Raw genomic sequence first — 14925 nt, 5'->3', positions numbered from 1 at the left:
GGCGAGTAATACTGTTATCATGGATGTTTTGGGGCTAATATTGCTACTTTTCTAGTATGTATGCTTAGTTATGCTGCCCCTAGATATCTAGCTGCCCTTGCACCTATCTTAGGTGTAAGGGCAGCATCTTGCTTAGTCTTTATTTAGTAGATTCGATCTGTTATGGTTGTTCCTTGTTCTCCAAGGATTAGTTTGATATCCGCATGGTTAGGCCTTGCAAACGGGTTGAATGATCCAGTAGTGCGTAAGGTATGGTTTGCCGATCCTAGAGGAGTTGTTCCGGGAATCAACTCTATGTTGGTTTTTAGGCCTTTTCTAGGGCTAGCTTTCTGTTATCTTTCGTATCTGCCAGGCTCAACTACGTGTAGGACGTTCCAGTTATGCGGTGAAAACCCTAGACTGTCGTAGATTGATTTAACTTAGTATTGATCAAGCAGGACCCCCATGTTATCGTAGATCCAATACGAATCATGAGTCGATCGGCTCCTTGAGCCGATTCACAGGGTAACCTGAGAGCCGATCGAGGCTCGGATTTAATGTTTACGTGTCTACCATGCAGGAAACTAATCGAAGCAATCCGTCACCTTCCTGACCAGGTATAGGTCAGGTGGCACACCCTTGCAACAACCAGGACGTGTGCCGGAGTTTTGCGGGCCGTTGCCCGAGGGACCAGGGCCCACCAGCAGTTCTGGGAGCCTCCCGGCTCTTCGTGTTGCTTGTCGCTGCTCGCCGGTGGGTTTTGGCAGGCAACAGCATGTCACTTCAGAAATTATCTTTGTTATCGTTTACCTACTCGAGGGCGAGTAGGAACTAAACTTGGGGATGCTGATACGTCTCCAACGTATCTATAATTTCTTATGTTCCATGCTACTTTTATGATGATACTCACATGTTTTATACACACTTTACATCATTTATATGCATTTTCCGGAACTAACCTATTGACGAGATGCCGAAGAGCCAGTTCTTGTTTTCCGCTGTTTTTGGTTTCAGAAATCCTACAAAGGAAATATTCTCGGAATTGGACGAAATCAACGCCCAGGGTCCTATTTTCCACGGAAGCTTCCAGAGCACCGAAGAGGGGCCAGAGGGGAGCCAGGGGGCCCCACCCCACAAGGCGGCGCGGCCAAGGGGGGCCCCCTACTGTGTGGGTCCCCCGTGGCCCTTCCGACTCCGCCTCTTCGCCTATATAAGTCCTCGTGACCTAAAACTTCGATACCAATAAGCCACGATACGGAAAACCTTCCAGAGCCGCCGCACGAAGCCAAGATTCGGGGGACAGAAGTCTCTGTTCCGACACGCCGCCGGGACGGGGAATTGCCCCCGGAGCCATCTCCATCGAATCCACCGCCATCTTCATCGCCATCGCTGTCTCCCATGATGAGAAGGGAGTAGTTCTCCCCTGAGGCTGAGGGCTCTACCGTAGCTATGTGGTTCATCTCTCTTTGTGATCTAGTTGAATATCATCTATGTGCTACTCTAGTGATGTTATTAAAGTAGTCTATTCCTCCTCCATGATGTAATGTTGACAGTGTGTGCATCATGTAGTACTTGGCATAGGTTATGATTGTAATCTCTTGTAGATTATGGAGTTAACTATTACTATGATAGTATTGATGCGATCTATTCCCCCTTTCATAGTCTGATGGTGACAGTGTGCATGCTATGTTAGTACTCGGTATAATTGCAATGATCTATTATGCACTCTAAGGTTACTTAAATATGAACTCCGAATGTTGTGGAGCTTGTTAACTCCGGCTTGAGGGAGCTCTTGTAGCCCTACACAATGAATGGTGTTTGTCATCCAACAAGAGAGTGTAGAGAAAGTAGCATTTATTTATTCAGTTATGTGATCAATGTTGAGAGTGTCCACTAGTGAAAGTATGATCCCTAGGCCTTGTTTCTAAGCATTGAAACACCGTTTCTAACAAGTTCTGCTACATGTTTACTTGCTGCCATATTTATTTCAGATTGTTATTACCACTCATATTCATCCATATCACTTGCATTTTACTATCTCTTCGCCGAACTAGTGCACCTATACATCTGACAAGTGTATTAGGTGTGTTGGGGACACAAGAGACTTCTTGTATCGTAATTACAGGGTTGCTTGAGAGGGATATCTTTGACCTCTACCTCCATGAGTTCGATAAACCTTGGGTGATTCACTTAAGGGAAACTTGCTGCTGTTCTACAAACCTCTGCTCTTGGAGGCCCAACACTGTCTACAGGAAAAGAAGCGTGCGTAGACATCATCATGTAGCTTTTTCCCCAGAATAAATGATGAGTTGCATCTTTTCAATGCAAAATTTTGAATCTCTATTGAAAAACTAAAACATTCACTCTTTCGAGGACAAAGGAAGTAGGAAATGGGAAGGCTAAAGGATAGCCAGTGAATTATAGAAGCTGTTGGAATTAATTGCAATAACAACTACTGGAACCTCAAGCACATGTGTTTCCGGCTGTTGCAACTCGCCTTTACACATATGGAATTTTTCTTCATGAAGTACGAGTAACTAAATGTGTGGTAGGAGGACATCACACTAAAGAGCAGATAATAAGATTGAGAAATGCAACCTGGGGAAAACTAACTAATTCTTCGAGAGGGAAGATACCATTTTTTTCCTTTTTTCGAGAGATGGGACTGGCATTGTAAGACTTGGGAAGCCCTAAGGGCAACGACACATAACTAAAAACCATATATTTAAAATCTAATGGATATGTAACACTGGGGTGAACTTGCAAACAATTAATGCATCTTAGTGTGGATGAATTTTATAGGTGTTATAGATTCTATTTTTTTAAATGTGTGATAATACTACTTAGTTTAAATCTGCATTGTCAGAAAAAAGGTACTCCCTCCGATCAATACTAATTGTTTCTGTTTTAGTACAACTTTCTATGAATTATTTATCTCTGCATTATATTTGTTTGAACTACTTATACAAAAAAAAAAAAATTTAGGGAAAAAAACTTGTGAACGATGGAGATGGAGATTTCTTTGAGTAAAAGGCCGTCATATTTGTTGCCATGAACAGCCCACATAAGCCCGGCCCAGCCCAACCCAGCCTATAAACACAGCACCCTCATTCTCGACCTCCAACCCCTCGATACAAACCCTCCTCCGCCGCCGCCACCACCACCACCGCGAGAGGAGACCAGCCGCCAACCCCGGCGAGCGAAGATGAAGACGATCCTGGCGTCGGAGACGATGGACATCCCGGAGGAGGTGACGGTGAAGGTGTCCGCCAAGATGGTGTCGGTGACGGGCCCCCGCGGGACGCTCACCCGCAACTTCAAGCACCTCAACCTCGACTTCCAGCTGCAGGAGGGCGGCCGGAAGCTCAAGGTCGACGCCTGGTTCGGCACCCGCCGCACCATGGCCGCCATCCGCACCGCCATCTCCCACGTCCAGAACCTCATCACCGGCGTCACCAAGGGCTTCCGCTACAAGATGCGGTTTGTGTACGCTCACTTCCCCATCAACGCCTCCATCAACTCTGGCAACAAGGGCATCGAGATCAGGAACTTCCTCGGAGAGAAGAAGGTTGGTCTTTCTGCTGCCACTGCAGATCGGTCGTCGTCGCACCAGATTAACTCTTAGATTTGAGTGTGAGATGCGTTCTTGTTGGGGCTGATTGGATGGTTTCGGACGTGCTGAGTGCAGGTGAGGAAGGTGGACATGCTCGATGGAGTGACCATCCTGCGGTCCGAGAAGGTGAAGGATGAGATCGTCCTCGATGGCAACGACATCGAGCTCGTCTCTCGCTCTGCCGCACTCATCAACCAGGTGAATCAATTGCACTTTATTTCTTGTGTAAATGGTGGCGATGCCTGAATTCTTTGTCCATGGTGATATACCTTAATAGTTTGATTTTTTTATCATAATGCTTGGCGTAGTGTTATCTGTGCTTCATTGCGATGTTTTAGATGCAAGATATCGGGTGTTGTTTGCTGTGATGCATATATGCCTGTTTGTGTTCTGCAACATGATGCTGCAAACGTGGCTACTTTTGCAGTTTACTGAACGTTGTTGTGCTGTGTGTTTAAATGCTAGTGCTGCCAATGCCATCATTTGTCATTCTGTTCAGAGGCCACCCTGTGGAAATCCGGTGTTGTTAAGTGGTAGTTAAATTATAGTCTATTTCACAGGTCCTTATACGGTCTGATGTAAAAACTTGGAGCGTCTGTATTGCAAAGTTTGTTATGCACAAATACTTTTGTCGTGCCGGTAACTGTATCATTGGTAAAGCTTCAATTAACTATATCATCCAAATGCATTACTCGAATTAGCAGTTCAAAATTTGCAGTCAGAAGTCTTCCTGTTTGCGTTTCGTAAAAACTTTGGTGGAAATGGACTTTCCTGTGGTAGTATGTGCTTATCTATTTGATTCATGTTACTTATACAGTTTTCCTTTGCTCGTCGTTTCACAGAAATGCCATGTGAAGAAGAAGGATATCAGGAAGTTCTTGGATGGTATCTACGTCAGCGACAAGGGTGCAATCAAGGAGGAGTAGGGAGCTCCATTCCAGGCATAGACATTAGTTAAAACCATTTCGGGAGCTGTATTCAAGAATCGCAGTTTCAGTGCTGTTGACTCTCAATATCTATGTGCTGCAATTTTGGATTTTCCAAGACTGAATTTTGTAGTGACTTAATTAGGATGTGCAATGGAACATGTTATCGTTATCCTGATTACCATTACTCTGAGAATGGGTACCATCTTTATCTTCCCCTAAAGATGTTTTGACTGCAGCTATTTCTAGTTAAAACAGAGTCGCCATGTGCTTTATTGCTAAATTATTTTGTTAAAATTGTGCATGTTCATGTGGAAGGTGTGTTGATTTACCGTCTGTTTTAACAAATGTCAGCTCAAGCAGCAGAGTTTTGTAGGTTATTCACAAAATGATTTTATCTTTGACTGTTGATGACAAAAATAGAGTGAACAGACATTATCAACGGGAGGAAATTGAGATGAATGAAGTTGTCTATTTCGCTAGACATTGTTGAATTTTCCCTTTTTGGGACTTGGTGAGTATAGTTAGATAATAATTCTGATTTTCTGTCCAATCTTATTGTGTTTCCTTCTATAAATTAGATGAATTTTAGACTCTAGTTTGTTTCTTGAAACTTTTCTTGCTCCAATTATTGCACGAAGATTAAACATGAAGGTATATGCTGTGTAAATCGCAGGCCGGGTCCGGGCGGGCCTGATTTGGGCCTGCTCGGGGCTGGAGCTCGCCGGGCGCTTGCAGGCCCGGGCGGCGGCCCCGGGGACGCGGTGGTGGAGGGGTTTGGGCGGCCAGCTTCTCCTCGGCGCGGAGGCCGCGGATCGAGGGCCCGCGCCCATAATCTTTTGGAGTTTGGTTCCGCTGCCGAGGGCCACCGTGGGTGGCAGGTTAGCCGAGGCGTGGAGGCCCCGGCTGACACCTGCAGGCTCGTGGCGGAGGATGGCCGCGCGGCGGCGCGACATCTGGTGGGCGAGGCGCCGGTTTCGGTGTCTCGCGTACGGCGGTAGGTTGGAGGGAGGTGCTGGCCTATCATGCGTGGAGGCCGGAGCAGCGGCTCCGGGATTCAAGGTGGTGCTGCTGGCATGCCTCTGGCCGCGTGGGCGGCAGAGCATGCTTCCTTGGGCGTGGGCGGCATCCCTCTTGCCTGTGGCTCTCGTTCGTTTGTAGTCTGGAGGTGCTGGTTGTGGGTCTCCGGACGAAAGTCTTGCCCGACTTGGTCGGTGCCGGCAACGGCGGCGTCCGAGGGCGTCGTTCTTCCTCCTTGGAGGCGTTGTCGTGGAGTCTCGACACCCCTCACCCACCATTCCGGGGTGAAAACTCAAATCCGGCTTGCCGGATTGGATGACGGCGGCGTCTTTGGACGTCGTGACCTCCCTGGAGGCGTCATTTTTCGGAATTTTGGGAGACTCTTTGCGATGCTTGGGCTACTGGTTGGGCGTCTTCCTCGGGTTCCGTCGGTGCGCGAGTGCCGCTGACTTGCTTCTCGCGACATGCCTCTCCCCACAAAGCTTGATAGGCCTAGCCGTTTCCTTCGGCTCTGACTTCCTTTCCATGGATGTGGACCGGGCAGTCGCGGTGCTCGCCGTTGCCGTTGTGCTGGTGTTTTTCGGCGGCTCTCCATACCTAGTTCGGCTAGGTTGTGTGGCCATGTGTGGTTTTCGCCGGTTTTTCCTGAAAAACTGCGCCGTGTTGGTTTTTCTTGTTTGGTTTTCCTTATAAACCAGACACGCTGGTGTCGTGTTTGTATCGATTTTCGGCCAGTTTTCCTTATAAACTGATCATTTTCTCTCTTCTTAATGAATAGACAGAGCTCCTGCCGATTGCTCCAAAAAAAAAAATCGCATGGCCCCATAAGGGATTCAAACCGGAGACGATTTGATTGGGCTTCGAGTTGTTTCTCGGCATGGATCTGATGCGTAGCATAACAACTGACAGACGCGTACAAGTGGCACTGAGCAAATTCCTGCTAGAGCTGCCATGGTTAAACTGGCTTGTTTGCATACAGATAGCAGGGGAGGAAAACCTAAGTTATAGAAATCGTTATACCATCTGTAATATATATATGAAGTATTTTGGGTGCAGATTGTTGAGGACGACATCAAGAATGTTGTCTGTTCCCGGCTGTTCTTCGAGTCTGAAACTCGGCTTTGTGACCTGCATTGGTATAAAATGGTGAACGTCTGCAACAATCACTCTCAGTCTCAGCAACCATCTCAGCTCAATCAAGGAACAAACAAACCCCTGTGTGTTCTTCATTCCACGATACTACAAACCATAGGAAGGGAATAAAACCAGTAATCCGGTGTTCAACAACTGGACGAGATTACTTACAGAACATACCAAACAAATAAATGCAGTGTTCATCGGTTGCAGGCAGCCATGACATGCCACATCGTCTGCAACACTTGATAGTACGAGTATAACACCTAGTGGCAACTGGCAAGGCGATACAAAAAAAACAGAAACCGCTATATGGTCAATTCGTATGGATGCCTCTTCTTCAGCTCGTCCACATATATAGTATGAAGCCTGGGTATTTTTCATATGTTAGAAAATGCATTGTAAAACATAAGCAACAATCATAAAAGAGTGTTATCTTGAAAAAGGAGGCATCAAAGGGCTTTATAGATGTATATACCTCTCAACATGTCATTGTCAATGAGAGAGCAGGCTCAAATACCACCAATTTTCTTCACCTCAACGTGCTGAAGCTTTTGCCAGTTTGGATCACCTACTTGTTTGCACGACCTCATGAACACTTCATCGCAGGCCTCTATTTCAAACTCCTGAAGAGACCGAGGAAGTTCTGGAATCGATTTAAAATACGAGCAACGAATAATTGCTAGTCTCTTGAGGCACCTAAGGTCCTTCACATTGTCTGGCAAGTGGTCCCAGTTGATGCAGCTTGTAATAATGAGCTCACGGAGATGGATGAAAACCTCAAAAATTTCAGGGGCAGGTCCCAGTCGACTGCATCCTTCGAGCCAAAGTTTACGAAGGTATTTTGGTCCGCCGTTCTGCTTGCTCACCATCCAACTTGGGCACCTCAGACCGTGGTAGTCCCAGATTTCCAGAATTTTGAGATCATTGGGTGGGCAAAGACCTTCAAGTACCTCTGCTTCAACTTCTGGTGTTGCGTTTGTATAAAAATGATTAACCCAGGACAGTCGCAATTCTGCCAGTCCTTTCTTATCAGCCAGCTTTGCATCTTGTGCTTCATTCTTGCTTTTAACATTATGAAGATTTAGGATTGCCAGACTGCCCCGAAGCTTGTTTAGCCGCTCCAGCTGTTTTAACTCATACCCCTGTTTCGTCCATACTCCAAATGATTCTAGTGTTTGTAGTGATGTTAACCAGCCAATATTCGGAAAAAGGACTTCTATCTCGCCGATGATATGCTGCAAGTTAGTGAGGTTACCCATATCCATGGCAGAGGAAACTTCTAATACACTGTAATTATTAAACTTTACAGTCTGCAGATGGTAAAGATTGGTAAATGTTATTGGTAAAATTAGCTTTTGTTCGAGCATCATTAAAGCAAGATAGCGTAGATGCTTTAAATGCCCAATAGCTTCTGGGATTTTGAGCACTCCTCCACCCCTGATTCCAATCCATGAGATTTTTACGGCCAGTACCCGCAATTTCCGTAGCTTCTCAAACACTTTCTCAAAGAAACCTTTGTTTACTGTTGCAAGCCACTGCTCATAATCATATTCAATAATGAGGGTGCGCAAGTTTTTCAATTTAAAAATCTCCTCATTAACCATTGCTGCATTTGCCACATTAAGATGGCGAACATCATGAGGAACTTATTTTCTTGAGCCATTCTCGATTCTGAAGCAATCACTCCCCGCTGCCTGCTCGGCTAAATCATACATAAGATCATGGACTAAATAGTAAGAATTGCCTAGGTAGTATCCTCCTGGTTGCACAAATGAGGTAGCCAACAACTCATCAAAGTAATCCCGACCAACTGCTTCCATGTCCTGCTCTGCATTAGTAGTCTGTATGAACCCCTCTGCCACCCACAGTTTGACTAACTCATCACGGTTCAAACGATGTCTCCTTGGGAAAATACTGCAGTAAGCAAAGCATCGCCTGACCTGCTCATCAAGATGCTGGTAACTCCACCACAGGGCCCCCGTCGTCTCATTCAGAAGATCCCGATCTCGGACTTCTCTCCAAAAGTCAACATCATTTTGTCTTTTACGTAGATGCCCTCCCACTGTGCTGGCTGCCAGAGGTGATCCTTTCAGCTTCTTTGCAATTTCAGAACCGATAACTCTGAGTTCTATTTGATCTGGATCATCTACATTTACACCTTCAAGGGCATAATACATAAACAGTTCCAAGAAGACTTGTTCATCAAAGGCAGGTATTGGCAAAACAGTGCGTGCCACACCAGGGCCTAGGTCTGAAAATGCATCTTTATTGCGACTTGTTGCTAAGATCTTGCTTCCTCTCTTCCCAACCTTCAACGGAGAAAGTAACTTAGGTAGCTGCTGCTCACTGGCATCCTTATTGCACCAGATATCATCCAGTACCAAGAGAAATCGTTTGCCATCTAGTTTATTCTCCAATTCCTTTTCCAGGACATCAAGGCTATTGTAAGTAGGGCATGCTTTGTCCTTATCCACTGAAGCTGACTCAAACATCTCCTTGAAAATGTCACTGACACTATAGTTCTTAGAAACATGAACCCACATAACAAGGTCGAAATAGTCGTTATTTTCCTCATACTTGCAAACATGTTGTGCGAGGGTTGTCTTCCCAGACCCTGAAATGCCATAAATGCCAATTACAGAGAAACATTTAGTGTTACTTGAGCTTGGATTGACATCATCTTTTGTATTACGGAGCATTTCTGTTATCCAGTCACGATCCTCATCTCGGCCAGTTACCACTACTGTTGGAGCTGAAGTAGTGCGTGTATGTATATTTTTCGCAGTAACAGTATAGCCCTTGCTTGCTGGCTTTGCCAGTGCAATAATACCCTGAGCTGCAACAATGAGTTTTTCTATGGTGGCCATGTTATGCTTCAAACGAACATTTAAAGATGCTGGGAGAATCAAACTCGGCTGGATACAAATATCCTGCAAAAGCAACCAACATTTGTAAATTCAACAACAAGTCCAGTACCTACATTTTTGGAACATTAGCCCGACAGGTCGATACATTCTGTCAGGATGGGGGATAAAAGTGGTAGATATGGTATATTTCGATAATCTTGAGAAAATTCTAGTGCAGTATAATTATTACTGAGAACTTTGGTGCAAGTTGTGACTTATCGATTATTAACTCAAGCCTATTGCAAATTAAAATTTATTCTAAAAACATACCACTAATGTACTTATGTAAGTGTATACACACTTTATGCCTATAGATTGTGTCAATACTTTATCATTTAATATTAACATGTAACGGCCACTTTATTAAAGTTCTTAGCTTGCATACGAATTATACAATAACCCGTTATATATTTGCTATGAGTCTTCCAACTTGTAACATGCGGCACCCCTTATCAGCTTCATTGTGTACTTTTAAGTGGAGAAATACTAAGCATCAAACTTCCATATGTATAAGACACAAAACTAATATTTTAATCACAAATTTACAAGCACAAGATGAAATCAGAGATTTAGATGCTTAATTATTTAGTTTTTTTTACATTTTGGAATACTGTTACATCCACCTTTGAATTACTTTGGGCAAATGTCTTCTTTATATCAAAAATACTATCCTGATAGGCCACTGACATGATCCATTCTCAGTTTGACTACAATAAAGGTAACGCAGTCAGACAAGGAGATCCACTCTCTCCACTGTTGTATGTTTGTGGTGGTGTCTGTAATCAATGACAGTCTGCAAAGTGGAGTGCTTAGGCTGCCAATTATCACAAATGATCCTCAATTTCCTGTAGTGCAATATGTTGATGACACAATACTTGTTATATCTGCTGAGCTAGATCAAATTATTGCTCTAAAGAAGATTTTGCACAAGTTTGGTATATCTACTGGCCTGAAGGTCAATTTTCAGAAATCACTTATGTTGAACCTGATACCACAGCTCTGCTTGCATCTACTTTGGGTTTCCAAATTGGATCTTTGCCATTTCCATATTTGGGCTTACCATTGGGCACCACTAGACCATCTATTCAAGATCTGATGCCAATTGTTCATGGCCTTGACAGGAGACTTACTGCCACTTCCATATTTTATCTCAAGGAGCCAGGTTACAGCTTATCTCCTCAGCTTTGAGCTCAATGCCATTGCACTTTTTACTATCTCTCAAATTGCCTCCTGGGATAATAAACCAGTGGTGGAAGATTTTGCAACAGCGTCAGGTCTCCGTACCAACATGGACAAGTGTTCTGCCAACCTCATCCGATGCTCTAATGCTGACAGGATCATCATAGACCAGGAGCTACAATGCTCGGTGGTCCCTTTCCCCTTGCGGTACTTGGGTCTTCCCCTCACACTGAGGAAGCCAAGCGCAGGACAGCTGCAATACCTCGTGGATAGCGTGGCCAATAAGTTACCAGGGTGGAGAGCCTCGCTGCTAGACAAAGGTGGAAGGCTTGAGCTGGTTCGGGCAACCCTCTCGGCAATGCCAATCTTCGCCATGATGTCCCTTGACCTCCCGGTTAAGACTTTGGTAGCAATTGAGAAGATTATCAGGGGATTCCTTTGGAAGGGAAGGAAGGACGTCAAGGGTGCCACTGCTTAGTGGGCTGGAACAAAGTGTGTGCACCCAAGGAGTGGGGTGGCCTTGGCATACCCAACCTTAGGATGATGAACTTGGCCCTGCGAACTAGGTGGCTCTGGCTGCAGCGAGTTGATAACACCAGGCCGTGGAGTGAGTTCAACATCCAGGTTCCCTCTATGGTTCGACAGATCTTTGAGGGGGCAACCTACTCCATGATTGGGGACGGGAAGTCCACTTTCTTCTGGACTGATAAGTGGTTACCCGATGGACGGTTGCGGGACATTGCGCCGAATCTGTTCGCGGCAGTGCCCAAGCGTGCCCTTAGGCTGCAGAGAGTCCATGACGGACTGTTGGGAGGATGGCTGGACGACATCTCCCCGGACCTGGAGGCGCCAGCAATCAGAGAGCTGTTTCAAGTGGCAGATGTTGCCCTCTCAGAGGGTGTGGAGGACAGCTTTCGATGGGGATGGGATAACAGTTACTCCTACTCAGCACGATCGTGCTATCGTGCGATGTTTGGCGCCAGGATAGAGATGGCCGAAGCTTTGCAGATCTGGCGTTCACGAGCCCGCCGAACTGCAGGGTTTTCCTCTGGTTAGCTGCAAGAAACAGATGCTGGACAGCCGACAGGTTGAGCAGACGGGGCCTTCCGCACCCGGCAGCGCGCCCTTTCTGTGATCAGGCAGAGGAGACCCTAGATCATCTGCTAGTGGGATGCGTCTTGGCGCGAGAGGTCTGGTCCGCTTGCCTGCGCTGGTGGGGGAAACTCGGGTGGATGCCACAAGCAGACACGTGCTTTGTCCCTTGGTTGCAAGGCAAGCGGGGTGGCCCGGGGAAGGACCGAGATCTCTGGACGGGGATCACGCTTGTATGCTGGTGCCTCTGGCGCCACCGGAACGACGTGGTCTTCGAAGGCGTGCCCCCCTCCAAAGGGGCGGCGCTAGCATGGATCACGGACGAGGATGAGCTCTGGAGAGCGGCTGGGTTGTTCAGGGACGCCCTCGCAGTAGTGGATAAGTGGAGGTGCCGCGAGTAGTCCCTTAGCGTGTGTGTGCTGCCTGGCGGCAGTGTGGGGTTGCACTCCATGACGCCTGTGCCTAGAGTGTGTTGTAACGTTGGCCTTCTGGCCTTTTCTTCTATGAAACCGATACGTCTATCCATGGCGTATCCTTGATTGATAATAAACTAGTTGGATAGGATTCTAAGGCAATGCCTATGGAGGGATAAGGATCAGCCAAAACCATCACTTGCTGCTTGGGAAATGGTGTGTAAGCCTAAGGACAATGGTGGTTTAGGAATTGTGAATTTTCACAAGAAGAATGAAGCCATGTTGCTAAAACACTTGGATAAATTTTATAACAAGGTGGAGACACCATGGGTGCAGCTGATTTGGAGTAGTTATTATACTAACTCTGTGCCACATACTGCACGTTCTTGTGGATCTTTTTGGTGGCGGGATATTATGCATTTAGCGCCCAATTTTGCAAGGGTCTCTTCTGTCAAGCCTGGTTTGGGGGATACTTTTGCCTTTTGGACTGATAAATGGAAATTCATGGACTCATCTGAACCGTTATCTTCTCGTTTGCCCCGGCTTTTCTCTTTTGTGTTGGATAAGGACTTGTCGGCTGCTGAGGTGTATGCTGCACCAAATATGTCTCAGTCATTCTATTTGCCTCTATCAGCTCAAGCTTACCAGGAGTTTATGGTGGTACAACAAGGTATGATAGATTTCCCTCTGTCAGTGGCCCCTGATGTTTGGATATATGACTGGGGGGATAAATTTCTCCCATCTAGATATTATGCAAGTTTGCATGCTCATCTTCTGGTTCCACAAGTGTTCAAATGGATTTGGAAATCTGCATGTATGATGAACACCAAAGTCTTTGCTTGGTTGTTGCTGAATGATAGATTAAATACTAAGGATCTACTGGTCAGGCGAAATTGGAAGGTGGCAGAGGATAATTTCTGTAAGGTCTGCCCTACCAGGTCATATGAGGACAGGTTGCACCTTTTCTTCACATGTAATTTTAGTTGCCGAATATGGAACTATCTGCAGATTGATTGGTCAGTGGGTGATGATACTCAGTCGGCTGTGGCGACGGCTAAGAAAGATTTAAAAAAGCCTTTCTTCATGGAAGTGATGATCTTGGCTTGTTGGCATATTTGGAAGGTGCAAAATGGGAAAATCTTCAGACATGAGAGACCCACTTTTGCAAAGTGGAAATGTAATTTTATTCATGATATCTCCTTATCACAGCATAGGATTAAGTCTAAACATAGAGACAGTCTTATGGCTTGGATTCATAGCTTACCCTAGCATGTATAGTTTTCCTTTTAGGTAAGTTCTGCTTTGTAATCTCTGGTTACACTCTTTTGTTCTTTCTTTACTAATAAAAGGTTAACTGTGGGGCTTTTTTGCCTCACAGTCAAGGGTCAAAAATAAAATAAAGGTAACTGCAGAATGAGTATGTGTAAATTTATATAGCTCGAAAATGAGCATTGCAAGTAAGGGACCTGGTTTGAGGAGCCAGCTTCATCATCAGAAGTAACTTTGGGTCTTTTCTTCTCTCTTTTTTGATGGAGATTTTTCTGTTTGTCCAGTTTCTTTTGGTGACGGATGTACTCCAGTTCATCAAGGATGTCTTCCATGTCATAGAAAGCAGATTTGAGGCCCCTCACCATCTCCTCGAAGAGTCTCCTATGATTTATGGCCTCTGCTGCTTCAAGAGTAAGCGCCAGTCGAGGGAGAACGTCCGTCAACAGGTGACGAAGCGTCCCCGCTTTGTCGAATTTGCAGTAGGACAAGGCTTTGTCAAGAAGCTTAGAGACGATAGGCGACATGATCCAGCCTGCGACAGATAAGCCCCATGCAACACCTTGCACCACCATTGATGCTTTTCACTTTTCAGAGCTGGAGGAACCTGGAAGAAACAGGCCATGCTGTTCAGAGGACCAGCCCATGTTGCACAGAGGATGATAAACAACAAACTTGATGCTATTTTGTACTGACCTGTGAGAACCTGTGCAGCGGTCGCTGGAGATGGCCGAAACTTTTGAGGCAAAATCGGCTGCAATAGCTGGACCGGAGTTCTGCCGAGCAGCAATCAGACACGACGATGGGTTTGCATCGCATATGCCTACGCCAGAACGGAAGCTTTGTGGTTGTGAGTCTGTGCTCAGTCGCTGTAGCAGAATTGGTCCTCTAATTTCCTATTTAAACCAGCAGGGTGATTGGGTGAACCAGTGGTGGAGAGTTGGCCCAGATTTTTGGTAGCACGAAGTCAAATGCACAAACCAATTAGTTTACCAATGAGTGTGAAGAGTCGACATTGAGCCACCGGCTGCTTGCGACAAGCGAGCCTGGTGGAAATTCGCATGGGGAAGGGTCGGCCAAGACCTCAAGGAACAGGGTAGGTGCTGACAGCAAACAGCAGGGTAATCAGCTCGACCATGTGAATGCAAGCTCACACTGACCCTTATGCACCACTACTCACGAAGATCATTGTTGTAATGTTGTTCGAGACTGGCTCACACTACTCACTGTAAAGTTCTCAAGACCGAGCAGTAAGAGAGAGAATGGGACTACGTGGCCACTGTTTGTACAATCCAGAAGATGAACATAGTGTGCCAAGAAGAGAGATTAATCAACTCACAAATTTCAGACAGAAAACCCCTCAGTCACCGGCGTGCAACAACGAGTCGTCTCCG

The 14925-nt window shown here is 45.8% G+C and overlaps 1 protein-coding gene and 1 pseudogene across 1 annotated transcript; one reads left to right on the top strand and one right to left on the bottom strand.

Moving 5' to 3' along the window:
* Positions 1 to 3117: 3117 nt before the first annotated feature.
* LOC124667619 (60S ribosomal protein L9-like) lies at positions 3118 to 4756 on the top strand. The gene is made up of 3 exons (XM_047204887.1): positions 3118 to 3547; positions 3668 to 3790; positions 4435 to 4756. Exons 1-3 carry the CDS (start codon positions 3185 to 3187, stop codon positions 4516 to 4518), a joined length of 570 nt encoding a protein of 189 aa, XP_047060843.1. The 5' UTR covers positions 3118 to 3184; the 3' UTR covers positions 4519 to 4756.
* A 1987-nt stretch (positions 4757 to 6743) lies between these two features.
* Positions 6744 to 14629, bottom strand: LOC124684929 (annotated as a pseudogene).
* Positions 14630 to 14925: the final 296 nt, after the last annotated feature.

The sequence above is a fragment of the Lolium rigidum genome, chromosome 1 (assembly GCF_022539505.1).
Source record: "Lolium rigidum isolate FL_2022 chromosome 1, APGP_CSIRO_Lrig_0.1, whole genome shotgun sequence".
Classification (NCBI taxonomy): domain Eukaryota; kingdom Viridiplantae; phylum Streptophyta; class Magnoliopsida; order Poales; family Poaceae; genus Lolium; species Lolium rigidum.
The sequence above is the reverse complement of the archived record's forward strand: the minus strand, read 5'-3'. Positions and strand labels throughout refer to the sequence as shown.

What these genes read in the sequence shown, in the direction of transcription:
- LOC124667619 (XM_047204887.1), top strand. Translation starts at nt 3,185, where the DNA reads ATGAAGACGATCCTGGCGTCGGAGACGATGGACATCCCGGAGGAGGTG. An exon ending in ACTTCCTCGGAGAGAAGAAG is followed by an intron (nt 3,548 to 3,667) that starts GTTGGTCTTTCT and finishes TGCTGAGTGCAG; the next exon opens with GTGAGGAAGGTGGACATGCT. An exon ending in CTGCCGCACTCATCAACCAG is followed by an intron (nt 3,791 to 4,434) that starts GTGAATCAATTG and finishes GTCGTTTCACAG; the next exon opens with AAATGCCATGTGAAGAAGAA.